Consider the following 27973-nt stretch of genomic DNA (forward strand, 5'->3'; position numbering starts at 1 on the left):
CTCCTAGGCATCCATGCCAAGCCATTCAAATTATTTCAGACTACTCATCCAACCCCAAAGTCATTGGGTCAAGGAGAACATTTTAACTTTAGTTTATGAAACAGCTCTACACACATAGTGGGGTGTGAGGGAACCTTTAGCATACCTTTAGCATACCAAATGTGGAACAACATTTTGGAAATAATCACCTCGTCACAGCCAAGACTATTCAAGAGCTCTTTGAGCAAGGCCCTTTCTCCACTTTACAGAATCAGAATACATTTTATTGCAAAGGACTTTTTTCTGGTCTGTTAGTGCATCAATTTTGTACAAAGGAAATAAAAACAATAAGAATAGTGGACAGAGCATGAAAACAGTAAACTGAGATAATAAATTACTAAAACATATAGAAGGTGCAAAAATTGTCCAGTGACGGTTGTGTGTAAATGTGAGTGCATGTGTCCAGCTTGTCGAGGTGAGTGCATGTGTCCAGCTTGTCGGGTGAGAATGGTAGGCACATCCCATGTCAGTGCTGGTTGGGACTTGTGAGGGCTCCATTGGAACCATTAGAGCCTGTGGATCCTATAACACTATCCTGCAAAACAACCCTGCTCATGGTTTTACTCTTGTATAACCGAAAACCAAGGTGACACTGTGCACAAAACTGAAAGCAGCTAAAGTCGTGTTCTCTTTCACAGAAATAGACTAGAACAATTAAAAACAATGGACATAAATTGTCTGAAATCACTTCCTAGACACAGTACAATTTCTTTGAATACTTGACTTCTAAATGCCATAGAAACAAACCAAAGATACTGCTTAAAAAAACGTTCTGTGACAAACAACTTTTAAGCGAAATTGAACGCACCTCTCAAGTATACCAGCACATCTACCATTGGCAAAGGCTAATCACAGATGATTAGAGCAATTGATGATTGATGGGCAGCTGTGAGAGAGGGCGTGTTTGGGCTAGCAGAGTAGGATAAAAGCAGCAGTCTCAGGTCTATGTTAGTATTAGTGAGTTTCTCACTATTAGCTAGTTCTGATATTTTGAACCTGAACTTCTCACGAGCAGCAAACCGCACCCAAGAGTCCTGACCATGGGTAAGGGCATATTAATGCAAAATTTGGTTTAACAATTGAATTGCTTTGGTGTAACTTAATACATTTACAATAGGAAAAGGAATCAGGCAAGCCTAGTTCTGCTGGCCTGCCATTAGGAGTGACTGTTGCCCAAACAAAAAAAACTTTTTCCTAGAATTTATCCCATCCATAGAACATTTTAGTAATTAACCTGGATTAACTGTTTTTCTGTTACAGCTGTGAAGGTACTGATTGTGTACTCCCACCAGAGTGCTGGGTCATTTAACGCTGCAGCCAAAGAGGTGGCTGTTGAGGTCCTGACGGCACAGGGGTGTCAGGTGGAGGTGTCGGACCTCTACGCCATGAAGTTTAATCCTTCTGCTACGGCTGATGACATTACTGGAGAGGTGAAGGATGCTGAGCACTTCCATTATGGAGAGGAGACCATGCTGGCATGGAAGGAGGGACGGCTCTCTGCTGACCTCACTGAGGAACAACGCAAACTCTCTGCTGCAGATGTTGTCATATTCCAGGTGAGGTATCCTGGATTATTGGACCTCAGACAGTATCATCCACTGATGCCTTTCTAAATGTACACTAACCTGTTTCATTGGAATGTTAGTTCCCCATGTACTGGTTCACTGTTCCTGCCATTATGAAGGGCTGGATTGACCGGGTTCTCACAATGGGCTTTGCCTACACCTCAGAACAGAGGTACAGTCAAGGTATCTTCAAGGTAAGGGGTCCTTATGCCATATGGCTGTGTTCATGCTTCTAGGTTCTGAAGGGCTGTCAGTCTTGACACATGAATCTTTCTCCAGGAGAAGAAAGCCATGCTGTCTTTCACTACTGGATCCTCTGAGTCCATGTTCAGTTCTAATGGCATCAACGGAGACATAAACATCACCTTGTGGCCACTGCAGGTGATGTTTGGAGAAGGAACCACTAGTATTGACTGGGCTTTCATTGAAGCATTACTAAGACTAAATTGGATCTACTTGCTGAACTGTAATTCTGTTCTCTTGTAGAATGGTATCCTGCACTACTGTGGCTTCCAGGTTCTGGCTCCACAGATCTTCTGGGCACCTCATCACATCTCTTCTGAGGCTCGTTCTACCATGCTGGAGGCCTGGCGCACACGACTACAAGGGCTTCTGGGAGAGATGCCGCTCTCCTTCACCCCCTCAGACAGCTTTGATTGTGAGCGGGGCTTCCAGCTCAAAGAGGTTATTGAGGAGAAGCACAAGTCTGAAGACGTTGGCCTGACAGTTGGCACTCACCTGGGCAAACGCATCCCACCCAACAGCCAGATCAAAGCTGGGGTGTAGAACAAATGTTGTGCTGTTCTGTATGTGCTGTCTGTTGTGCTGCTTTAAGAAATAAACAATGTTGTTTATGTATTAAGTGCTCACTCTTACTGCCATTTTGGCCGCGTAGACAACTACTCGAACTCTGTCTGTGTTCCTTCTAGTGGATTGGTCATGGCGGGGGGGGGGGGACCATTTAGTTGACAGGTCCTTTCCTCATCTGGGTAAGGTCTTAGTTGGCACCGTAGGGTAACCTAAATGTCATTCCCAGATACTTCAACATTCAGAAGGTCTGGAGGAATGTCTGGAATGTGGTTTTTGCCACTAACTGTTTCCCAGGGCAACAGTCATTAACTCTAGTCATAATCCAACAAATCTCTCACCTGTAAAGGTTTTCTGAATTGTTTTGCTTTCAACTTCGGTGGTTGTTGGTTCTCGAAGCAGTTCCCAATAGGTAAACTGAATTCAGAAATGGCAAATGACAGTGCATCTGAGAAACTGATTTGCCAATCATGGTGTGCTAACTACCAGGAATGACCATTGTGGTCCATTTTGGCAAATTGATTGCTACAGTGGCAATTACACATTTCCACCCCAATACTGTAGGCTAGTGATGGCCAAATAAGGCTTCATTGGGGTTATTTTAGAAGGATATACTGGCAGCACTCAGATTGTCTTTATTACAAAAGCCATCACTGTATTTTATAAGGCAATATAGTTAATCTAGTCAAAAAAGAACACAAGGACATTGAAATGTACAGACTAGATTTTGAACTATATTGCCTTATTTCAATGATGGCCTTTATTTTGAAAAAGAAAAACTGAGTTAGCACTGCTAGCATAATGGAAATGAAGCCTCGTATGGCCATCACTACTGTAGGCTAACAATGTATTGTCATCAACAGCAAAACCTAAAAGGAATAAAAATATTACATTTGTCTGTTTTAAATTGAAGTAGATTTGTAAGTATGGCTTGCTATTTGCAATAAATTATTGGCTCTCAACTGAATAAAAGCCTTGCTGTGATATAAAAATGTTGAGCTTATTTTTACTTACTGATCTAGGAAAATCACAGTAAATTTCATTTTTTCAAAAATGTTCAGAGTGCCTGAGATATTCTTCACTAAAAACTGTCTTGCCAGTCCATCAGTCAATTTGCAATGTTTTCTTGTCATACTCGCTTTAGACACTCAGTACTAACCCCCACCCCGGACTAGCTAATACTATTCCAGTCTTGTTCAGTGAGGGAAGAGGAGCAGGAGACAAGTCATTTTATTGTTTGAATTCAGTCTTGCAAACATTAAAAGCAGGATTCTACACAGTGCCCCTTTAAGTAAATTGAACATATCTCAGATGAATTCTAGTACACCTACCACTAGCAGAAGGCAATCACAGTTGATTAGCTTAATTGCAGCTTAGAACACAGCTGTGTCAGAGGGTGTGTTTGGGCTAACAGGGCAGGATATAAGCAGTAGTCTCAATATATGCTTAAGTCTCTCTAAGGTCCTTTGTGCTTCTCATTGGTAGCAGATAGCACCCAGCAGCTGTAACAATGGGTAAGTGTGGATCAAAATTGAAGTTGTCTTAATTGTTTGGAACTGTATGATGATCACCTACAATTTCTTGAATTCAAAGTGTTTTTTCAAACTCTTTTTTTGTAACTACGTTGCATATCTGTTTTAGCCATGAAGAAGGTACTGATTGTGTACGCCCACCAGAGTGCTGGGTCGTTTAACGCTGCAGCCAAAAATGCGGTTGTGGAGGTCCTGAGGGCTCAGGGGTGTCAGGTGGAGGTGTCTGACCTCTACGCCATGAAGTTTAACCCTTCTGCTACGGCTGATGACATCACTGGAGAGGTGAAGGATGCTGAGCACTTCCATTATGGAGAGGAGACCATGCTGGCATGGAAGGAGGGACGGCTCTCTGCTGACCTCACTGAGGAACAACGCAAACTCTCTGCTGCAGATGTTGTCATATTCCAGGTGAGATATCCTGGATTATTGGACCTCAGACAACATCATCCACTGATGCCTTTCTAAATGTACACTAACCTGTTTCATTGGAATGTTAGTTCCCCATGTACTGGTTCACTGTTCCTGCCATTATGAAGGGCTGGATTGACCGGGTTCTCACAATGGGCTTTGCCTACACCTCAGAACAGAGGTACAGTCAAGGTATCTTCAAGGTAAGGGGTCCTTATGCCATATGGCTGTGTTCTTGCTTCTAGGTTCTGAAGGGCTGTCAGTCTTGACACATGAATCTTCTTTCTCCAGGAGAAGAAAGCCATGCTGTCTTTCACTACTGGATCCTCGGAGTCCATGTTCAGTTCTAATGGCATCAACGGAGACATAAACATCACCTTGTGGCCACTGCAGGTGATGTTTGGAGAAGGAACCATTAGTATTGACTGGGCTTTCATTGAAGCATTACTAAGACTAAATTGGATCTACTTGCTGAACTGTAATTCTGTTCCCTTGTAGAATGGTATCCTGCACTACTGTGGCTTCCAGGTTCTGGCTCCACAGATCTTCTGGGCTCCTCATCACATCTCTTCTGAGGCTCGTTCTACCATGCTGGAGGCCTGGCGCACACGACTACAAGGGCTTCTCGGAGAGATGCCTCTCTCCTTCACCCCCTCAGACAGCTTTGATTGTGAGCGGGGCTTCCAGCTCAAAGAGGTTATTGAGGAGAAGCACAAGTCTGAAGACTTTGGCCTGACAGTTGGCACTCACCTTGGCAAACGCATCCCTCCCAACAGCCAGATTAAATCTGGGGTGTAGAAACCCTAACCAGCTTTTCTGTATGTGCTGTCTGGTTGCTGTGCAGCTTTAAGAAATAAACATTACTGTTAATGTATGATGTGCTCTTCCCTTACCACCTGTTTCACAAGTCTAGAAGACTACTTAAGCACTCTATGGGGTCTTCATGTTTTTGACAATCATTCAGGGATGCTTTACTTGAGTAAGGTCTGAATTGGAATGACTGGGAAAAATAAATCCTGTTCCCAGGTAGTTCCCCCTGCATTTGCAAAAGGCCTGATACAATGTGTACAGTTTGCCCATGACCATTTATCTGCTAGCTCAATCTGCATAATGCAGCAACCAATCCTGTACTGCTTCAGTTCTCCCTGTATGCTGTTGGTTTTACTTCATGCACCCTTCTGGGGCTTGTTTACAGTACAGTTTTCAGAGACATGGAGAATACTTGAGGCTAGATTTGTGTTGGTGTGCATATTTCAATAGCTTGAAACGTCACATTCCCAGGTAGTGTGCCACACATTTAATACTCCCTCCCAGCTTTTGCAAGTGTAAAGAATTTGGTCATAACTATATTGGAGTGCACCTTTCCCATGATTGACAGCTGCAGTTCTGCACTGTAAGCATCAGATATGCCGGAGTAAATTCCAACACTTGATATTATGTAAAGTAAGCTGGCTCTAGCTTTTCTGTCTCGTGTAATAAGCCCTAACTAGCCTGTATATGTTGAGGGCAAGTGGTTTTGGATTTAGCAACTGTTTCAAGCCCAACCATGCTATATCCACCAAATGCAAGCAAACTATTTCCTGTTGTGTACTCATAACATTTTTGGAGAAATGTTCAGTGCAATTTTTTTCAAAGTGAGTGTTTAAGTGAACTGAAAATTGATGACAAGCACAACCCTGACACTCCGGGGCTTGCTTCTAATTTTCGTTCCAATCTGATTAATTTAGAAGGGCTGAGACTTGCATGGGTGTAACAATACCATGTGATTGATGACATCGAAAAGCTTTAGTTGATCACAGGCGTTTTGTAAAATGCTGGCTTCAATGGCTGTCTGATGCCTGAGGCTGTCCAATACACACCTCTTGTGGTCACCTTTTTTAATAATTAAGGTAAACAAATGTCAACATTTATACTCCAGCGATGGCGCAACCTAGAGGTGCTATATCGAATCTGGATTGAGTTTGGCAAAATGTTTGACTTCAAAGGATGCTGTTTATTATTCTTCGATTAATTTATTTCATTTAGTGAATCTTATGACGCTTCCCTTTATAATCCAAAACAACCGCAGATACACAGTTTAAAGAAGCTAGCTTAAAAGGCAAGAACAATGGGGTACATGACGCCTAACCACTGCAACACGAAATCTTGTCAGATGTTATGAAATAATGTCCAGGTGTAACCACTGTGGAGTGAGTTCAAAAGCCTTCAGATATAACAATTTTCAGCCCAATTTGAAGAAAGACTAAAATGCTTCAGAAAGGCTTGATTTCCCATCACTACTGAAAATACTTCTAATGTATTCTAGCACAACTACCATTGGTTGAAGATAATATCAGGTGATTATCTTAACTGCTGATTAACAGGCACCTGTGTGAGAGGGTGTGTTTGGATGACAGAGCAGGATAAAAGCTGAAGCATCAGACTGTTGTTACATAAAGTTTTTTATTTTTTTCCTTTTTCCCCCCCTTCTCTTAGTTACACTGAACATCTCACTAAAAGCAGACAGAGCCCAACAAACTTGACCATGGGTGAGTGTGACTTTATATTACCTTTGTTTGTAATAGACTTTGTTCTTGGGAGTTATGATTTTGGTACCGTTTGTGACACTTATAGCTTCTTTGTTTGCTGACCACCTACAATATCTTGAATGTTAATTGTTGATGTTTTTTTCTTCTCATAACTAAGTTGTATATGTGGTTTCAGCCATGAAGAAGGTACTGATTGTATACGCCCACCAGAGTGCTGGGTCATTTAACGCTGCAGCCAAAGATGCGGCGGTTGAGGTCCTGAGGGCTCAGGGGTGTCAGGTGGAGGTGTCTGACCTCTACGCCATGAAGTTTAACCCTTCTGCTACGGCTGATGACATCACTGGAGAGGTGAAGGATGCTGAGCACTTCCATTATGGAGAGGAGACCATGCTGGCATGGAAGGAGGGACGGCTCTCTGCTGACCTCACTGAGGAACAACGCAAACTCTCTGCTGCAGATGTTGTCATATTCCAGGTGAGGTATCTTGGATTATTGGACTTCAGACAGTATCATCCACTGATGCCTTTCTAAATGTACACTAACCTGTTTCATTGGAATGTTAGTTCCCCATGTACTGGTTCACTGTTCCTGCCATTATGAAGGGCTGGATTGACCGGGTTTTCACAATGGGCTTTGCCTACACCTCAGAACAGAGGTACAGTCAAGGTATCTTCAAGGTAAGGGGTCCTTATGCCATATGGCTGTGTTCATGCTTCTAGGTTCTGAAGGGCTGTCAGTCTTTACACATGACTCTTCTTTCTCCAGGAGAAGAAAGCCATGCTGTCTTTCACTACTGGATCCTCTGAGTCCATGTTCAGTTCCAATGGCATCAACGGAGACATAAACATCACCTTGTGGCCACTGCAGGTGATGTTTGGAGATGGAACCGCTACTATTGACTGGGCTTTCATTGAAGCATTATTAAGATTAAATTGGATCTACTTGCTGAACTGTAATTCTGATCCCTTGTAGAATGGTATCCTGCACTACTGTGGCTTCCAGGTTCTGGCTCCACAGATCTTCTGGGCTCCTCATCACATCTCTCCTGAGGCTCGTTCTACCATGCTGGAGGCATGGCGCACACGACTACAAGGGCTTCTGGGAGAGATGCCGCTCTCCTTCACCCCCTCAGACAGCTTTGATTGTGAGCGGGGCTTCCAGCTCAAAGAGGTTATTGAGGAGAAGCACAAGTCTGAAGACTTTGGCCTGACAGTTGGCACCCACCTGGGCAAACGCATCCCACCCAACAGCCAGATCAAATCTGGGGTGTAGAAACACTAACCAACTATTGTGCTCTTCCATATGTGCTGTCTGGTTGCTGTGCAGCTTTAAGAAATAAACAATGGTGTTGACGTGTCAAATCCGCTTCCCTTATGACCAGTTTCACATGTCTAGAGGAGTACTTCAACTCACTATGGGGTCTTCTGGTTTTTGTACTTGCTAAAATGACACTTTCAGGAATTTTACCTGGATAAGGTTGACTTGGAATGAAAGGGGGAAACTAAATCCTGTTCCCAGGCCTGAAATATTGTGTAGAATTTGGCCTCTGCCAATTAATTGCTAGCTCAATCTGTGTAATTGTAACTAAAAAAAATATCCCCCATCCTGTACTCTTTCAGACTCCCATGTATGCCGCTTGATCTACTTCATGCACCCCTTTGTTTTGACTTGCACATATCAATAGTTGGACATGTCACATTGTTCATAACACCCCCTGGCTATTGCAAGTGTAAACAACGTTTGGTCCTAACTATATTGAAGCTCTGGGGAGTGCACATGTGTTTCCCATGATTGACACTGCAGTTCTGCATTGTATGTCTCACGAATTCTGGTATAAATTCCAACACTAAATGATGTACTTGAAGATGGGTTGAGTGTTTTATCCTATAATGACAAGCCCTAAATAACCTGTACACATGGAGGGCTAAGGGCAGAGGGTTTTGGATGGTGCTGTTGATTCAAGCCCAACCATGCTACATCCACCAAATGCAAGCCAACTATCTCCAATTCTGTTGAACTCACATCTGTGGAGAAATATGTTCAATACAAAGTTTTTCATCCTTAATGTTGAAGTGAACTGAAAATTGATGAGCACCACCCTCACACTCTGGTGCTTGCATTTGAAATTTCAGCCAAATCTTATCGAGGTAGAGGGGCTGAGACTTGCGTGGATGTAACAATACCATGTGATTGATGACATCAAAAAGCTTTAGTTGATCACAGTCGTTTTGTAAAATGCTGGCTTCAACGGTTGTCCGATTCCTGAGGCTTTCAAATACAGACCTCTTTGGGTCACCTTATTTAATAATTCAGGTAATAAAAATTTCAAAATTTTCACTCCAGCGATGGCGCAACCCAGTAGCATCGTAGGTTTAATCAGTAACAGTGGTGCGATATCGAATCCAAAATGTGTATCTCAAACTTTCAAAGAAAGCTGTTTATTGTTCTTCAAATAATTGATTTAATTTAGTGAATCTTATCACATTCTTCCCTTTATAATCCAAAACTACAACAGATACACAGTTTCAAGAAACTAGCTTGAAAGGCAAGAACAATGGGGTACATGACGCCTAACCTCTGCGCCACGAAATCTTGTCAGATGTTATGAAATAATATCCAGGTGTAACCACTGTAGAGTGAGTTCAAAAGCCTCGAGAATTAACATATTTTCAACCCAATCTGACAAAAGATGAAAATGCTTCAGGAAGGCTTGATTTCCCATCACTAGGCTAATGAAAATACCTCTGATGTATTCTAGCACACCTACCATTGGTTGAGGGTAATCCCAAGTGATTACCTTAACTGCTGATTAACAGGCACCTGTGTGAGAGGGTGTGTTTGGGATAACAGAGCAGGATAAAAGCTGTAGCCTCAGACTGTTACATAAAGTATTTTTATTTTTTCCCTCTTTCCCTCTCTAAGTAACACTGAACAGCTCACCGAAAGCAGACATATTGGACCATGGGTGAGTGTGACCCTAAATTACTATTGTTTGTAACAGTCTTTGTTCTTGGGAGTTATGATTTTGGTACTGTTTGTGACACTTATAGCTTCTTTGTTTGCTGAACACCTACAATATCGTGAATGTTAATTGTTGATGTTTTTTTCTTCTCATAACTAAGTTGTGTATGTGGTTTCAGCCATGAAGAAGGCACTGATTGTATACGCCCACCAGAGTGCTGGGTCGTTTACCGCTGCAGCCAAAGATGCGGCTGTGGAGGTCCTTACGGCTCAGGGGTGTCAGGTGGAGGTGTCTGACCTCTACGCCATGAAGTTTAACCCTTCTGCTACGGCAGATGACATCACTGGAGAGGTGAAGGATGCTGAGCACTTCCATTATGGAGAGGAGACCATGCTGGCATGGAAGGAGGGACGGCTCTCTGCTGACCTCACTGAGGAACAACGCAAACTCTCTGCTGCAGATGTTGTCATATTCCAGGTGAGGTATCCTGGATTATTGGACCTCAGACAGTATCATCCACTGATGCCTTTCTAAATGTACGCTAACCTGTTTTATTGGAATGTTAGTTCCCCATGTACTGGTTCACTGTTCCTGCCATTATGAAGGGCTGGATTGACCGGGTTCTCACAATGGGCTTTGCCTACACCTCAGAACAGAGGTACAGTCAAGGTATCTTCAAGGTAAGGGGTCCTTATGCCATATGGCTGTGTTCATGCTTCTAGGTTCTGAAGGGCTGTCAGTCTTTACACATGGATCTTCTTTCTCCAGGAGAAGACAGCCATGCTGTCTTTCACTACTGGATCCTCTGAGTCCATGTTCAGTTCCAATGGCATCAACGGAGACATAAACATCACCTTGTGGCCACTGCAGGTGATGTTTGGAGAAGGAACCACTAGTATTGACTGGGCTTTCATTGAAGCATTATTAAGATTAAATTGGATCTACTTGCTGAACTGTAATTCTGTTCCCTTGTAGAATGGTATCCTGCACTACTGTGGCTTCCAGGTTCTGGCTCCACAGATCTTCTGGGCTCCTCATCACATCTCTTCTGAGGCTCGTTCTACCATGCTGGAGGCATGGCGCACACGACTACAAGGGCTTCTGGGAGAGATGCCGCTCTCCTTCACCCCCTCAGACAGCTTTGATTGTGAGCGGGGCTTCCAGCTCAAAGAGGTTATTGAGGAGAAGCACAAGTCTGAAGACTTTGGCCTGACAGTTGGCACCCACCTGGGCAAACGCATCCCACCCAACAGCCAGATCAAATCTGGGGTGTAGAAACGTTAACCGACTGTTCTGCTTTTCTGTATGTGCTGTCTGGTTGCTGTGCAGCTTTAAGAAATAAACATTACTGTTAATGTATGATGTGCTCTTCCCTTACCACCTGTTTCACAAGTCTAGAAGACTACTTATACTCTCTATGGGGTCTTTATGATTTTGGTTATTGTACATGTTTGACAATCATTCAGGGATACTTTACTTGTGTAAGGTCTGAAATGTCCTGTTCCCAGGTAGTTCCCCCTGCATTTGCAAAAGGCCTGATACAATGTGTAGAGTTTGCCCGTGACCATTTATCTGCTAGCTCAATCTGCATAATGCAGCAACCAATCCTGTACTGCTTCAGTTCTCCCTGTATGCTGTTGGTTTTACTTCATGCACCCTTCTGGGGCTTGTTTACAGTACAGTTTTCCGAGACATGGAGAATACTTGAGGCTAGCGTTGTGTTTGTGTGCATATTTTAATAGCTTGAAATGTCACATTCCCAGGTAGTGTGCCACACATTCAATACTCCCTCCCGGCTTTTGCAAGTGTAAAGAATTTGGTCATAACTATATTGGAGTGCACATTTCCCATGGTCAACAGCTGCAGTTCTGCACTGTAAGCATCAGACATGCCGGAGTAAATTCCAACACTTGATATTATGTAAAGTAAGATGGATCTAGCTTTTCTGTCTCGTGTAATAAGCACTAACTAGCCTGTATATGTGGAGGGTTGAGGGGAAGTGGTTTTGGATTTTGCAACTGTTTCAAGCCCAACCATGCTATGTCCAACATGCAAGCAAACTGTCTCCTGTTGTGAACTCATTAAATTTGTGGAGAAATTTTCAGTGCAATTTTTTTCAACATAAGTGTTTAAGTGAACTGAAAACTGATTACAAGCACAACCCTGACACTCCGGGGCTTGCTTCTAATTTTCGTTCCAATCTGATTAATTTAGAAGGGCTGAGACTTGCATGGGTGTAACAATACCATGTGATTGATGACATCGAAAAGCTTTAGTTGATCACAGTTGTTTTGTAAAATGCCGGCTTCTATGGCTGTCTGGTGTCTGAGGCTTTCAAATACACACCTCTTGTGGTCACCTTTTTTAATAATTAAGGAAATATAATGTCAACATTTTCAATCCAGCCATGGCGCAACCTTGTGGTGCTATATCGAATCTGGATTGAGTTTGGCATAATGTTTGACTTCAAAGGATGCTGTTTATTATTTTTCGATTAATTGATTTAATTTAGTGATTATTATCACGCTTCCCTTTATAATCCAAAACTACAACAGATACACAGTTTAAAGAAGCTAGCTTGAAAGGCAAGAACAATGTGATACACGGCGCCTAACCACTGCACCAGGAAATCTTATCAAATGTTATGACACAATATCCAGGTGTAACCACTGTGCAGTGAGTTCAAAAGCCTTCAGATATAACCATTTTCAACCCAATTTGAAGAATGACTAAACTGCTTCAGAAAGGCTTGATTTCCCATCACTACTGAAAATACCTCTGATGTATTCTAGCACACCTACCATTGGTTGAGGGTTATCTCAGGTGATTATCTTAACTGCTGATTAACAGGCACCTGTGTGAGAGGGTGTGTTTGGATAACAGAGCACGATAAAAGCTGTAGCCTCAGACTGTTGTTATGTAAAGTATATATATTTTTTCCTCTTTTCCGCTCTAAGTTACACTGGACATCTCACTGAAAGCAGACAGAGCCCAACAGACTTGACCATGGGTGAGTGTTACTTTAAATTACTATTGTTTGTAACAGTCTTTGTTCTTGGGAGTTATGATTTTGGTACCGTTTGTGACACTTATAGATTCTTTGTTTGCTGACCAGCTACAATATCTTGAATGTACTTTTTTGTTGATGTTTTTTTTCTTGTAATTAAGTTGTATATGTGGTTTCAGCCATGAAGAAGGTACTGATTGTATACGCCCACCAGAGTGCTGGGTCGTTTAACGCTGCAGCCAAAGATGCGGCGGTTGAGGTCCTGAGGGCTCAGGGGTGTCAGGTGGAGGTGTCTGACCTCTACGCCATGAAGTTTAACCCTTCTGCTACGGCTGATGACATCACTGGAGAGGTGAAGGATGCTGAGCACTTCCATTATGGAGAGGAGACCATGCTGGCATGGAAGGAGGGACGGCTCTCTGCTGACCTCACTGAGGAACAACGCAAACTCTCTGCTGCAGATGTTGTCATATTCCAGGTGAGGTATCCTGGATTATTGGACCTCAGACAGTATCATCCACTGATGCCTTTCTAAATGTACACTAACCTGTTTCATTGGAATGTTAGTTCCCCATGTACTGGTTCACTGTTCCTGCCATTATGAAGGGCTGGATTGACCGGGTTCTCACAATGGGCTTTGCCTACACCTCAGAACAGAGGTACAGTCAAGGTATTTTCAAGGTAAGGGGTCCTTATGCCATATGGCTGTGTTCATGCTTCTAGGTTCTGAAGGGCTGTCAGTCTTTACACATGAATCTTCCTTCTCCAGGAGAAGAAAGTCATGCTGTCTTTCACAACTGGATCCTCTGAGTCCATGTTCAGTTCCAATGGCATCAACGGAGACATAAACATCACCTTGTGGCCACTGCAGGTGATGTTTGGAGAAGGAACCACTAGTATTGACTGGGCTTTCATTGAAGCATTACTCAGACAAAAATGTCTCTACTTAGTGTAATGTAATTCTGTTCCCTTGTAGAATGGTGTCCTGCACTACTGTGGCTTCCAGGTTCTGGCTCCACAGATCTTCTGGGCTCCTCATCACATCTCTTCTGAGGCTCGTTCTACCATGCTGGAGGCATGGCGCACACGACTACAAGGGCTTCTGGGAGAGATGCCTCTCTCCTTCACCCCCTCAGACAGCTTTGATTGTGAGCGGGGCTTCCAGCTCAAAGAGGTTATTGAGGAGAAGCACAAGTCTGAAGCCTTTGGCCTGACAGTTGGCACTCACCTTGGCAAACGCATCCCTCCCAACAGCCAGATCAAAGCTGGGGTGTAATGGGAAATCTGTTTCAAATCAACTGTTCCTGTTTTGTTTCAGCATTTGCTTCTAGAAATAAACAGGTGTTAATATCAACTGCTTCCTTGAAATTACAATCTGAATTTCAATTGCATAAGACTGTGTTGGGAGGATGGGCTGATCCATAGATTAAAGAATCACTGCCACTTTGCATTTAAAAGCATAACCTCTGCCTTACTACTAGGCTCCCCAGCACGTTTGCTTTTGTGCATGGTTTACCGCAGTGTTAATTCTGAGACTTAAAAAGATTTCTCCGCTTTTAAAAATGTGACTGTAGGCTGTTAAGGTTTTGGACCAGGTGAATGTGTTAATGCTATGCAACCATTTCACTTTCCCCAAATATATTTTCGGAAAGGATTCTTTTGTATTTTCTGTCACACTCAACTAGCAATTAAACATTTAAGGCGAGATCGTAACTAAACATGAGGCCCAGAGGGAAATGGGGAGGGTCATGCGCTTACTTTCAGTCTTGGAGAGGGTTTACAGTTAATTCCAAGGGAGGGTCATTTTATAATTAATTACATTTCAGTATTCAGACTTTTGTAGCAGTTGAATGTGCTGTGAGCAGCCGCAGGGTAGGTGGTGGAATATAGAAGGGGTGAGTGGTGTTGGCAAGGGCTGTCCCAATTTCTCAGGGAGGCTGGTTTGAGCAGGAATACATGTTGGTAGGCTGTGACCGGCCTCACTCCATTACTGTAAGTGGCAGTATATGTAACTTTCACATGGATGCGATTCGTCAGCAAAGACAGATGGGGAATTTACATATTGACTTGTGGAAAACTGTTCTATATCACCTAGTGGCTATTTGATTAGTCCTGCTGTGCTTGGCGTATCCAGATCATGGATATAATGCAATATGTAGTGGGGGAAAAAAGGTTTGAAAAAGCAAAAAATAATCTGACATTGCAGGAGTTGAAGTTCTCTAAAGAATTGCATTCTGTTCACTGTAGATTCTTTGGGATATTCAGTGGACTTTCAAAGTTGAAGGGAGATGTTCCGATGGGGAAAAGAGTGGAACGTATCGTGTGTTGGAGTTGCTGCTCCCGAATGTAGCAAACGGAACGTGTGGATGGTTGGACTGTCTGTATGCCTACGAGTTCTGTTCCTTTTTCCAACTTCATGTAGAAAGGGAATGGTTTCAGGATTGCATGCTGAGCGCCAATATGCAGACAATTATCAGGGACACGGCTTGTTCTTGACAACAGCACAGCGTCAATGAAAAACATATTGCTTCGCATAGTGGGAAAGGACAACAAAGAACATGATAAGGGAACAGAAGAAGAGTCACAACTCCGTGCAAGAACTTATACATCGGGTCAATGACTTGATTGTAAATTAAAACTATAGGAAGGTCGGCTTAGCGCAGACAAATCACACTCAGAACAGGTTCAGCGAGCTATTCCTAAATCCTACCTGTGTTAAAACAGGGTTGAGTGATCTGGAGGAAAGGCTAGTAGCATGAAGGCCAGCTGAAGACATTGTGACCCAGGCATTGTGATCTCAGCCCCAACCAAAACACAACCGGGCGGGGCCTTGAATTCTGATATTGTTAGCCATTCGGGGCTTCATTACCAATTGTCTAGCAGCAGGATATTATGCTAGCAGCTCTAACTCAGATTTTCTTTTTCAAAATAAAAGCCATGAAATATTTAAAACAATATAGTTAATCTAATCTGTCAATCTAGTCTGTCATTTAATGACATTTTATTTTTAAATATCAATGATGGCTTTTATTGTGATAAAGAAAATCTGATTGCTGCCAGCATAATACTGCTAAATTAACAGCAATTAATATATATATATATATTTTATTTTAAATTTATTTATTAAATAAACACAATAATTATGAAACTAGGCATAGTCCGCATGTACATCGGTATTCTTTAAAACAATGGTTACGTAGGTGTTAACAATATTCATATATCTATAAACAACCCTATATTATGGGCTCGAATTTTCAGGCGCTTAAATTTTTAAGTTAGTGCATGTTCTACATTTTAGATATATAGTTTATCTAGGCAATATATGTTTTAATACTTCCACTTTGATTGTCAGTTGTTTGTACAGTGGGCCTACAGTATCGTATCGGGTACCTTTGTTTGCATATTGTTGAGCAGTAGGGTTTGTCTTTAAGACCAAATGCGCTCAATCTACTTTTTAATCTGGATTTTGCATGGGGAGGGCCATGTTTTTGTTCCTGAAGGCTCGAGGAAGGGGAGGGTCAACAATTTTAATATGGTGTTATCCTCTGTATACCCCACGTCATAAATAACAATCAGTCACTTACTGATACAGATAAATACCATTAAACAACCTTCTTAGGTGGCCTAAAACATCCATAGTATTTTATGAATCTGCTAGTTAGCCTATTTAACAAACCTTAACCTTGGCAACAACAACTTGTGACTTTGATTTATCAACATGTTCAAGTGTTGCCTAGCTAGTTACCTTACTGACTGACTTCCAAATTCAGGAGGAAAGTTGACAGAAATACAGTGGGGAGAACAAATATTTGGTACACTGCCAATTTTGCAGGTTTTCCGACTTACAAAGCATGTAGAGGTCTGTCATTTTTATCATAGGTACACTTCAACTGTGAGAGACAGAATCTACAACAGAAATCCAGAAAATCACATTGTATGATTTTTAAATAATATATGACATAAGTATTGACATAAGTATTTGATCACCTACCAACTAGTAAGAATTACGGCTCTCACAGACCTGTTAGTTTTTCTTTAAGAAGCCCCCCTGTTCTCCACTCATTACCTGTATTAACTGCACCTGTTTGAACTCATTACCTGTATAAAAGACACCTGTCCACACATTCAATCAAGCAGACTCCAAGCTCTCCACAATGGCCAAGACCAGAGAGCTGTGTAAGGTCATCAGGGGTAAAATTGTAGACCTGCACAAGGCTGGGATGGGCTACAGGACAATAGGCAAGCAGCTTGGTGAGAAGGCGCAATTATTAAAAAATGGTTCAAGATGACGGTCAATCTCCCTCGGTCTGGGGCTCCATGCAAGATCTGACCTCGTGGGGCATCAATGATCATGAGGAAGGTGAGGGATCAGGCCAGAACTACATGGCAGGACCTGGTCAATGACCTGAAGAGAGCTGGGACCACAGTTTCTAAGAAAACCATTAGTAACACATTATGCCGTCATGGATTAAAATCCTGCAGTGCACGCAAGATCCCCCTGCTCAAGCCAGCACATGTCCAGGCCCGTCTGAAGTTTGCCAATGACCATCTGGATGATCCAGAGGAGGAATGGGAGAAGGTCATGTGGTCGGTTGAGACAAAAATAGAGCTTTTTGGTCTAAACTCCACTCGCCCTGTTTGGAGGAAGAAGAAGAATGATTACAACCCCAAGAACATCATCCCAACCGTGAAGCATGGAGGTGGAAACATCATTCTTTGGGGATGCTTTTCTGCAAAGGGGACAGAACGACTGCACCGTATTGAGGGGAGGATGGATGGGGCCATGTATCGCGAGATCTTGGCCAACAACCTCCTTCCCTCAGTAAGAGCATTGTAGATGGGTCATGGTTGGGTCTTCCAGCATGACTACGACCCAAAACAATGGTAGGTTTGCCAGGGCAACTAAGGAGTGGCTCCGTGAGAAGCATCTCAAGGTCCTGGAGTGGCCTAGCCAGTCTCCAGACCTGAATCCAATAGAAAATCTTTGGAGGGAGCTGAAAGTCCATATTGCCCAGCGACAGCCCCGAAACCTGAAGGATCTGGTGAAGGTCTGTATGGAGGAGTGGGCCAAAATCCCTGCTGCAGTGTGTGCAAACCTGGTCAAGAACTACAGGAATCGTATGATCTATGTAATTGCAAACAAAGGTTTCTATACCAAATATTAAGTTCTGCTTTTCTGATGTATCAAATATTTATGTCATGCAATAAAATAAAAATGTATGACTTAAAAATCATACAATGTGATTTTCTAGATTTTTGTTTTAGATTCCGTCACTCCGATAAAAATGATAGACTTCTAAATGCTTTGTAAGTGAGGAACACCTACAAAATTGGCAGTATATCAAATACTTGTTCTCCCCACTGTATATAGCAGAACAGGTGGTAAAATGAGAACATCTGACAGAAACGTAGCTGAAAACAACTGGTCAAATGGAAAACAAATGAGCCATTCTTGAGTCATGTTTGAGGTACAACAAATCACCAAAATGTGCTACACTCCATGAGATTTTTTAAAATTTTCCTTTTCCATTATTGATTGCAGATTCACCTTTATAAAGTAAAGAGGTCAGGGGTATTTTGTTGGTTTAAGTTGTTTTTGTTTCTATGAAATTTAACAGATCCCTTAGAAAGGGACAGAGAAACAAAGATATTCACAGAGACCAATGTCACAGAGACCGATGTCACAGAGACCGATGTCACAGAGACCGATGCAGAACAGAATGTTATCAGACTTACTATGTGCCTACATTACGATCAAACACACCTACTGGAATGGGCGAACAGGACAAATCAAGCGGATCTGTATATTGCATGTTTGTATATTGGAAAGGTTGCATGATCCAAAGTGTGTTAGTTACTCCTCACTTCTATTCTTGTCCCTCACTACTTGTAAGAATGTTATGCACTCAATCTTGGTGTGTTTTTTTTTGGTTTACTACATTTCCTCAGACCAAGAGGGGCTGCATAGTTGCTCAGTTATCTATGACAGTGCGTCTTGACACACAGGGAGAGTATAACTGACATTATGAATCATGGTTAAGTGTTGGGCCTGAACCATGTTTCACATGATATGGGTGGTGGGCCACAGTCATTATTTGCATATTATAGGATCTGTTGCCAGGCGCCATCTTTAATCCACAGTCATCACCATGCAGTCATGCCCCAGATAATTTCCCATGGTGGGCCAATACAAAAACACGGCAGTGTACACACTGTGGCCTAGGGTGTTCCGGCGGTGTGAAAATGACAAAGATATACAGTAAGTAAAAAAAAATGCATGCCCTTTGTAAAAATGCACTGGTTGAGACGGTCGGGTTCAGATCATCTGTAAAAAGACATTGCTAGGGGTAAAGGCAAATGAGAATGTCTCTCTCTTTCTGCACATTTCTGTCAATTACGGTTATCACTTGTTCTTCGTGAATGTTTCAGAGGGACCCCTGTCACACTGATATACCCATTCATTTCCCCCCGACCAACCTGTAAACCAGGAACAGGTGTTCTGTCTGATGCCCATTTCAATAGATCATTGAGATTTCCATAGCATTTAGCTGCTTAGTGTGCGTTGCTAATTGAAGTGGATGTTTTTTTAATGGGGATGCTAACATTAGCATTTCATGAACATTCATACCCACTAGGGGATTCCCGGTAGTGATGCTCCCAGGTGTGTGCTCTGCCCACAGCAAATGCATCTTCTCTGCTTTTCCATTTACACTTCTCTCAACCAATTATGCATTTGCAAACTGACTGATTTTCAGCAGATTTTTTTTTCTCTCTAGCTTTTGTTTTAATTACTGTTCAGTGTGGGAATTACTCTATGTGAAAGCTTGGGCAACATCTTGCAGGGGACTAATGATGAAAATACAATTGAAAGACTATGGTATAGCACTTTAATGTATTCTACTGTTGCCTGTATTGGCACAGAGGTTTTCAGGCGTGTTTCTGTGAAGGAACCCCAGTTTGTTGACCTAATGGCTGAGGACCCGCTAATGTTTTAGTGTGTTTTGTTGCCCTGTACATGCATAGTGTAGCCTTATTACTTATATGCCAGTATAATATTTGTCCTACTGATTATTACTTAGGCTTACTATATATGATATTACTTATACAGTATTATTTCTAGGACTACATAATATTGTGAATTATATAAGGATCGTACAGACATTGCAAATTCCAGGGACTTGATTGCTTTCAACTGCACGGACACAGTGTTTAAGATGAATTGTGTCATTCTTCAAATTGTCTTGCATACCACCAATACACTGGGGTTCAGAATGTATTCACCCCTTGGACTTAAACACATATTATTGTGTTCCAAAGTGAAATCAAAATGGGTTTAATTCAGTTTTTGACAACAACAAAACAATCCATACCATCAAAGGAAAAAAAAATATCCGCTAATAAAATCTCAAAAACCGGGGCGGGTGGAATAAAACAGGGTGAATAAAACACAACCACTGTATTTCAAACAATGTCAACATTATTATTTTCCTGAACATTATTATATACCCTCTGCATTCAAATGGAATTCAATCATCACAAGTGTTGTTGTCTGCGTTGACGCTAAAGGCACATTGTTCTAAGGATCCCATCCCACGGATCCCATGATCTCAGCGCCCTGCTAACCTCTTTGCTTTTGCCTGCAATCCGAACACCAGCCTGCGTGGACTAGGTCTCCCAAACACCAGCCCCGGAGGGACTGAACAGAAATCAAAGGCCGCTCAACCACAGATTGTACCTTGTCAGCAAAGGTCGGCACCATGTTGAAGTCAAATGAGGCTGCAAAATTCCAGAAAAAGCACTGCCACCTTAACAACCACGCCTGGTGTATTTGGTACACGGGAGAACAGAACACATACACATCAAACACACATGCGCACACACACGTACACAATCAATGGGTCTGTGATGTCAGGAAGCTGGTATTCCATGAATTAAATACCTCCGAAAATTCCTGTATAACCACATTCAGAAATTATTGATTGATGAAAACCTCAGAATAATTTATTTAAATTTCTGCAAGCACCTTCCCAATGCTCAATCTCAGCATTAACTGAAACAGGAACCTAATGAATTATTTACAAAATTATTTTTAGAACAAAATTATTTATTTATAACTTTAGGGGGGTGTGAACATTGAGTGTGTGTACTTGGCTCAGTTTCATGCGCGTGTGTGTGCGCGTGTGTGAAGCAGTGCGGTTCTCAATTCATCCCTAAATGTTTCCTGTGCTCCCTCCCTTATTGCTCAGGTTCCCCACTCCTGATGGTTCAGTAGCCATGGTTACAAAGCTCATCGATTAGATACCATCTGATTCCAATCCAGCAGAAACAAAAGATGATAGCAGATGCCAACCAAGTAGAGAGAGAAACCAGCAAACAAAAAACAAAAAGATTGTAGAGTGTAATGTGTTTGTTAACAAATTAATAAATGGTCATCAGTAGTAAGTTGTTTTTTACAAGATCCTTTGTAAACCTTAAACATATGTAAATTAACTTATGGATGCATTATTACAGTCAAAATTGAACTCTTAATTCAACTATAGTAAGCAAACATTTAGTATGCATAGTTACTGAAATAATGTATTCATTGTCCAAAGTCATGGATACAGTTGATAATGAAGAAATAAAGGGGTGATTATTGACTCTGTGTCAGCAAGCAGCCCTTTTAACATACACACACTCAAGTTTGGATCTCACGACCAGACCTCAGTTGTACCACCGGAGTAGAAATAATCAAGGCATTGATTATAGGTCGAAGGAATTATGCAGCCATCATTTTCTTATAAAATAAAATGTAGTACATTATATTTCTGCCTTATATACAATGTCAGAAGCCATTATTAATAGCAACATATAGAATTTTTCCTAAAAATACAAAATGCTGGTGTTTATCACACGCAAACAATTTGGAAATGGAAATGTCAACACCAGTTTACTTTTTTCATATCTTTCTGTAGCAGAGGCAGTCCCACACTTCTTGGTGTCTTCAGACTTGTCTTGGACCCCTTCAGGGTCCATGAGTGTGTTTGAACTTTCCCAAATGGAAGAGAAACCAAGTAAGACCTTTTTGGTTCAGTTAAAATAGCACATTGCAGTATGCATTTGTCTCTAGCCCATGTTAGTTTGTGATAGGCGGCATTACTTCCTCTGTTAGATAGCGTAAATCTGTGTGAAAGCTGACATCCTGTTTCTCCTCTTCATAGAGGATATCAAAAGAGACTTTTTGATCAATACAGTCTAGAGGGCAATTTATAATTTAGTCCGATAATTGAAAGATGGTTCAGAGATGTACCCGCTGCTTCTCGCTCTCCTCATCACAAAGTTACAATTCCAACAGTTTTTGTGTCTTTTGGGATGTACCTTTTGGGAAGGTGTGGCTGACCAAACAGACACAAGATGGCTTTTTAAGGCCTTTGACACCTGACTTACAGTAGAATGGCTGTTCTGTGCAGCTTTCTCTTGTTGCCAGTCAACAAACATGGATCTCCAACTCTCCCAAAACTTCAGGGAGTTGTTGCAATGAGACAAGGCCATAGATCCAGGTGTAAATGGGGGTAAAAAGAAAGCTTAATACAGAGTAAGCTGACTAGTTGTTATTGGCTGACAAGTTGGATTTGTCTCACTTGTTGGATTAGACTGACTAGTTGGTGTATGATGACTAGTTGGTGTGGGCTTTTGTTTATGGAATGAGCACAGCTTGGTATAATCCATTACTATGGATTCAGCCGTTAAGGTGAATGAAGATGTTGAACAAATTCCCAATTTGTCATCTCTTCAAAGAGCACCATATGAAATCAATAGGTGTGATTATCCTTCCTGTCTGGGTGACCTGGACCTGAATATATTGTTTCACAAATACGATGCTGCAAGATGAGGACAGCATGGAACGGAAACCTTTGCTTTACATAGCACATAAAATGACATCTCACGTGAGACAAGAGGACTTTGTTGTGAAGGTATATTTCTTAATCTGCATAGTACCAATTACATTATTATTTGATAAGTCTGTGGTAGCAGGAACTTTCCCTGAATATGTAAAGAACGCAAAACTGCTGTGTATTCAACTACAGGTTTGGAAATGTTTATAATTTCCACTTCAAAATCTCAAAGTTGATTTCCCCCTTCATTACGTTTCCTTAAATAATTTCAGTGTCCTGTTGCTACTGGGTTATTGTCCTGCTGTGATAAATTGGGTCAAAGAAGATCCAGCATCTGGACTTGTGAATAAAGCATGTTACAAGTTGGTTTTTACATCTGGTTCTGCAGTGCCAGGCGATGTAGAGTAAAGGGAAAGGAGGAGTGTGTGCGTCTGTGCTGCGCGGTGACAGGGTGTGTGCGTCTGTCCTGCGTGGTGACAGGGTGTGTGCGTCTGTGCTGCGTGGTGACAGGGTGTGTGCGTCTGTGCTGCGCGGTGACAGGGTGTGTGTGCGTCTGTGCTGCGCGGTGACAGGGTGTGTGTGCGTCTGTGCTGCGCGGTGACAGGGTGTGTGTGCGTCTGTGCTGCGCGGTGACAGGGTGAGTCTGAGTACGGGTGAGGGACAGAGAAAGCGGCTAATTACATGAAAGCACACTGAGGAATGCCTCCCATACACCCTCTGCCATCCTTGGCCTCCTCATCTCAGTTCTGGCCTTGTGTGACACCCCTCAGTCTGGCCCGGTTCTATTCTCTTCCTCCCTGGCCACTGCCGGTCCCAGGGTGAGGGGCGCAGCCATCCACGAGCTAATTACTGTAGACAGCTGCTTTACTGTGGAACACACGCTGAAAACAAACTGACCTTCTCCCCCACACGGATCTCTCCCCTGTGACAGGGAGTTTTGTTCGGTCTGAGTGTGTCTCCTGCCACTACGGCCACACCATTCCCATGACAACCCTATACCCCCCAATTGGCATTCGGGGGATCCGGGGGGGAGGGGGGGGGCAGCATATGACCCTTTTTCAGCTACCCTGTGCCATTCAACTTAACAGAGCCTGTATATTTCTGTGTGAGCGGGGGCACGTCTTTCATGTCTTCTGTGGTAGAAGCGTTGAAATGTACAAATGTAGGTAATTGGTCCAAGCAGCGGAGTAACCTTTAGTGAGCTGGCTGTTGACCTGTTTATGTTTCTTATTGCATATACAGTAAAACACATGACTCCGTCTCCCCTCGTCTCATCCTGACATCCTCCCGTCTCTGTTAAAGTGAGAGGCCAGAGCAGGTGCTACACTACACTTTTACAGCATATGAGCTGACAAACCTTTATATTCCCTCCTCCTTTTATTGCTCCAAGACCATGTGTGAGAGTACTGGCCTGTTAAATCTCCCATTCTCATCCACCAGGGCCAGTCCACCAATGCTGGACATTCTAGGACCCATAAACCGACCTTGTTATTTATTCATCGATAAATGTGCTAGCAAAATCAGTCTTGTCCATGAGGGCTGACTTCGATCTAATGGTGGTCAGCTCAGTGTGACAGGTTGGGGGAAGACAGCAGGTGTTTCAGGTTGATTCAGCAATGGAGGTTATTGATGTTTTGGTGATGAGCTTTTGGGAGACACACATAATACAAACATGCAGCATTACCTTCATACTGTGGCCCATTCCAGAACAGGTATCAATACACATGTCAGCTTCTCACTGCTTTTGCAGTCTATGGGGAAGGTGTGGGGGGGGGTTAAGAATGAAGAGGCAGACAATACAATTCCACATGTATTCCTTCTGGCGAAGTCACTCCGCGCGAGGCTTTATTGGGGGGAACTCTCGTATTATCTCTCACATGATCTGGCATGCTCAAAGCCGGTCTGCACGCGCAGAAGAGAGACACGTCTAGAGGAGGCGGAAGGATTCACTGTAATCGGTCCCCTCGAAGAATGGCCCCTGGCGTGCAGTCCATCTGATATGATAATAATACAACGGGAAAACAAGACAGGCTAGCAGGAGTCTCGGCTAAACTCTCTCCACCAGCGATCGCACCTTGTCCTTACGACAACCTCCACTGTTTTCCTAAAGTAGAGGTCAAGAGACAGCACTTCAAAATATCTTTATTCTCAGATAATCATGTGATGCTCGAGAAAAAAAAAAAGGCGAATGAATACCGAAGCATCTGCCATCTGCTGGTTAATTAATACGTGCGTAAAATTGTGTAGTATCTGATTTTAAGACGTTAATGGCATCACCTTTAAATGTCGTATTGCTTGAAACTGAAAGTTTGATGAGAAAGATTCGAGATGTTTGATTGTGAGAGGTTACAATTTATATGGTGGAAGTTGTGCCCTCAGCGTTGCAGCCTTGCTGAATAAAGTTTGACAGATCAGTGTTAACGGTGAGTTTCAACATTATTACAATTAAAACTAAGAACTGGTACGGGGATATAGACTATCTGATACTTTTTATATACTACCTTTTGGCTATATATTCTAATGTTTACGTAGATATTTCTTAATTGTTAGCTTGCGGAAATATTTTTGCGGTTATTTATGTTAACCAATCTAAATCCGAACTGCAAACATTTTAGGATGGATGATGGTGTCTGATGTATGACGCACCAGAGGATATCACCTTTCTGTCTTAGCATCAGTCGACTGCAATCCAATTATACACCCTGTGAATTGTCGGCGATACAGACTGTCAGCTGTTCCGGAGAATCTCTTCTCCCAATAATTAATTTCAATTAAGTCAACTGATGGTTTAATGTCTGCGGCGTTTATGTGATGTCTGTTCGCAGCTATCGGATTTAATCAAATGCTGCTGGTGGAGTATTGCTCCCATAAAATGGATAGAGGAGCAACTGCAGAACTTTATAAACCTAGTCTATTTCGATATGGATTTTCAAAACTCAACAGATAAAAAATTCCACATTGTAACAACCGGTGAAAAGGCACAAAATCAGACAATTGTAGGCCTAGATAACTGTTATTTTGTTTTGTTATTGTTTATACCAGTGGCACCACCGTTTCGAGAATATTAAACGATATGTATTCACTCACTTTAAAGAAAATAGGATCAAAAGTGTTTTATTTAGGCTATTAAAAATGCTAGTCACTAACCGAAACCTGTATTTTTCCCAGAGCGGTTGATCCTTTGATCCGAAAATAGACCAGAAAACGGACTGCCTGAAAATGATGCTGAGTCCGGATCAGCCCGACCCCGATCTGCCTTGGGGGCAGCCCGACACAGAGACTCTGATGAACGGCATCAAGATGGAGTGCGCCCCCCTGTTAGCGGAGCCCGCAGAGAGCGAGGGTAAGGCGCGCTCTCTGTCGGTGCCTTCGCTCAGCAGGGAAGAGAAGAGGAGACGGCGGCGCGCCACAGCCAAGTACCGGTCCGCGCACGCCACGAGGGAGCGCATCCGCGTGGAAGCCTTCAACGTTGCTTTCGCAGAGCTGAGGAAACTTCTCCCCACACTTCCACCTGACAAGAAGCTGTCAAAGATCGAGATCCTCCGGCTTGCGATCTGCTACATCTCGTACCTCAACCATGTGCTGGATGCGTAGGATACACGTCAGGAATGGGCATATCAGTGAGAGCTGACTTACCATGGAGGCTGGAAAAGGCGAACAGCATTATGTCCATAGTGGTTCCACATTATATGTCCTGGGTGAGACTTAAATGAGTCGCCCATAGATGCGGTGCTTCTGATTCACCTTAAACCAAATTTGCAGTGACTGGAAATGCAATAATGTTGGAACGTTCTACTCCAAAAAGACCTAGTAGCCTACAATTGAAAGCTAGTGCTATAGCCTATAATAGCGGTGGCCAAACTTCTCTCTGGACTTGACTGTTGTAAAGGACCTACACGCCTTTCTGTAGAGACCAGCTAAGTAAAGTATAAGTGCCACTTATATACATAAATTACTTGTAGATGTACTGTATATTATATTCCTTTTATTTATTGTGGATTAGGCCTAGTGAATTATATATTTTTTTATAACGTTTACGTTGTGTATTTTATGTCGGGTGTTTGTACATGCTGTTATTTATAATATATAACCTGTAGCAATTATTTATTATCTGAAAACAGAACGAATATTGTTGATCAGATATGAACTGTTTACATTTGCATTTTTTTTTTTTATTATTGTGTGAACATCGGGGGTTCAATTACATGGGGATATTGCAATATTTGTGAGATACCGTTTCATGATTAGATTTTTCGATTGTCCAGATTTTTTTTCAGCTGTAAAGAACATTGTTTTACGTGACTACAGCCAATACCTGCTTTCCAAAGAGTCCTAACCATTTCAGGATGCCGTTTTCTAGTAGCCCAGTCCATATAAAGTAGCCTATTGAAAACCTTCTGATAAATAGATATTTGTGTATTTTTAAGTTAATGTGATCTTGATATTGTCTACAAAGTCTGCATATAAACACGTTGAGTTGCAAGACTGACCCAAAAAATATAGGCTAAGCTTAAGATGTCTGTGATGCCTGCCAATTCACAGAATGGCAAAGTTTGGGTTCTGAGTTCAGGAACGATCCGTTTTATTTGTTTTTACTTATAATGTACAAATATATTGTAGTTTCTTGAGTTTACGGCCATGCACGCTATATTAATGTGTCATCACAGATGTACAAGAAATAGAAAAATATGTTGTTTGTAAAGAATATGTAGCCTATTGTTTGAACCATGTCTTTGTAGCAGATGTGAACCCGTGTTATATGTACGCAAAGGGAAGAGAGTGGGTTGAGCCGATGTCTGTTAGTCCAGGTTTATGTTTTCTTGTACATTTTCTGTCACACAATTATGGGTATTTTTGATGTAGTAAATGGGGATTGTTTCTCGTGGAAACTCCATATTTGGTAAGTATCGACATACTTTGACTGTACGCTTGCAGAGATGTCTATGGGAACTGTAACGGGTCGTTCCTGAACTTAGGTACTGAGGAAACTCTGGGCCAGTGTTCTTGCCGGGGCTGCGCGGAGTGGACGGACAGACGCTCTCCCCACGGATCAGGCAGGTGCTCCTCCAGACAAGCCGAGACCAGACAGCCGTACTGTGTTACCAGCCCATCCGTCTGCCCTGTCCCACGGGATGAGCACGGGCTCACGCACGTACACATTCAGGAAGAGGTGACGTGGAAATTATGGAGAAAAGAAAAACATCTATTGACACCACAAAAATAGGTTATTCGAGGCCGCAATCATAACGA

The 27973-nt window shown here is 42.4% G+C and overlaps 6 protein-coding genes across 8 annotated transcripts; all 6 read left to right on the top strand.

Annotated features, from left to right (window-relative positions):
- The first annotated feature begins 976 nt into the window (after positions 1-976).
- On the top strand, positions 977-2462 carry LOC114828788 (NAD(P)H dehydrogenase [quinone] 1-like). Its single transcript, XM_029113603.2, has 5 exons — positions 977-1083; positions 1300-1595; positions 1685-1798; positions 1884-1985; positions 2091-2462. The coding sequence occupies exons 1-5, from the start codon at positions 1080-1082 to the stop codon at positions 2388-2390; spliced, it is 816 nt and encodes a 271-aa protein (XP_028969436.2). The 5' UTR covers positions 977-1079; the 3' UTR covers positions 2391-2462.
- Positions 2463-3821: 1359 nt separating this feature from the next.
- LOC114828786 (NAD(P)H dehydrogenase [quinone] 1-like) lies at positions 3822-5225 on the top strand. Its single transcript, XM_029113596.2, has 5 exons — positions 3822-3925; positions 4053-4351; positions 4441-4554; positions 4643-4744; positions 4850-5225. Exons 1-5 carry the CDS (start codon positions 3922-3924, stop codon positions 5147-5149), a joined length of 819 nt encoding a protein of 272 aa, XP_028969429.2. The 5' UTR covers positions 3822-3921; the 3' UTR covers positions 5150-5225.
- A 1546-nt stretch (positions 5226-6771) lies between these two features.
- Positions 6772-8256, top strand: LOC114828714 (NAD(P)H dehydrogenase [quinone] 1-like). Of its 2 annotated transcripts, none has more exons than XM_029113595.2 (5): positions 6772-6879; positions 7055-7353; positions 7443-7556; positions 7645-7746; positions 7852-8256. In XM_029113595.2, the coding sequence occupies exons 1-5, from the start codon at positions 6876-6878 to the stop codon at positions 8149-8151; spliced, it is 819 nt and encodes a 272-aa protein (XP_028969428.2). In that variant the 5' UTR covers positions 6772-6875; the 3' UTR covers positions 8152-8256. The 2 variants fall into 2 exon arrangements, with proteins under 2 accessions (XP_028969428.2, XP_028969427.2); XM_029113594.2 differs by having other exon boundaries at positions 6861-6879; positions 7037-7353.
- Positions 8257-9737: 1481 nt separating this feature from the next.
- On the top strand, positions 9738-11199 carry LOC106024688 (NAD(P)H dehydrogenase [quinone] 1). The gene is made up of 5 exons (XM_029113674.2): positions 9738-9844; positions 10020-10318; positions 10408-10521; positions 10610-10711; positions 10817-11199. The coding sequence occupies exons 1-5, from the start codon at positions 9841-9843 to the stop codon at positions 11114-11116; spliced, it is 819 nt and encodes a 272-aa protein (XP_028969507.2). The 5' UTR covers positions 9738-9840; the 3' UTR covers positions 11117-11199.
- A 1521-nt stretch (positions 11200-12720) lies between these two features.
- On the top strand, positions 12721-14202 carry LOC105009733 (NAD(P)H dehydrogenase [quinone] 1-like). Of its 2 annotated transcripts, none has more exons than XM_029113598.2 (5): positions 12721-12851; positions 13010-13326; positions 13416-13529; positions 13618-13719; positions 13825-14202. In XM_029113598.2, exons 1-5 carry the CDS (start codon positions 12848-12850, stop codon positions 14122-14124), a joined length of 837 nt encoding a protein of 278 aa, XP_028969431.2. In that variant the 5' UTR covers positions 12721-12847; the 3' UTR covers positions 14125-14202. The 2 variants fall into 2 exon arrangements, with proteins under 2 accessions (XP_028969431.2, XP_028969432.2); XM_029113599.2 differs by having other exon boundaries at positions 12722-12851; positions 13028-13326.
- A 10895-nt stretch (positions 14203-25097) lies between these two features.
- On the top strand, positions 25098-26574 carry LOC105009734 (helix-loop-helix protein 2-like). The gene is made up of 2 exons (XM_010869165.2): positions 25098-25146; positions 25892-26574. Exon 2 carries the CDS (start codon positions 25943-25945, stop codon positions 26315-26317), a length of 375 nt encoding a protein of 124 aa, XP_010867467.1. The 5' UTR covers positions 25098-25146; positions 25892-25942; the 3' UTR covers positions 26318-26574.
- Positions 26575-27973: the final 1399 nt, after the last annotated feature.

The sequence above is a fragment of the Esox lucius genome, chromosome 16 (assembly GCF_011004845.1).
Source record: "Esox lucius isolate fEsoLuc1 chromosome 16, fEsoLuc1.pri, whole genome shotgun sequence".
NCBI lineage: Eukaryota > Metazoa > Chordata > Actinopteri > Esociformes > Esocidae > Esox > Esox lucius.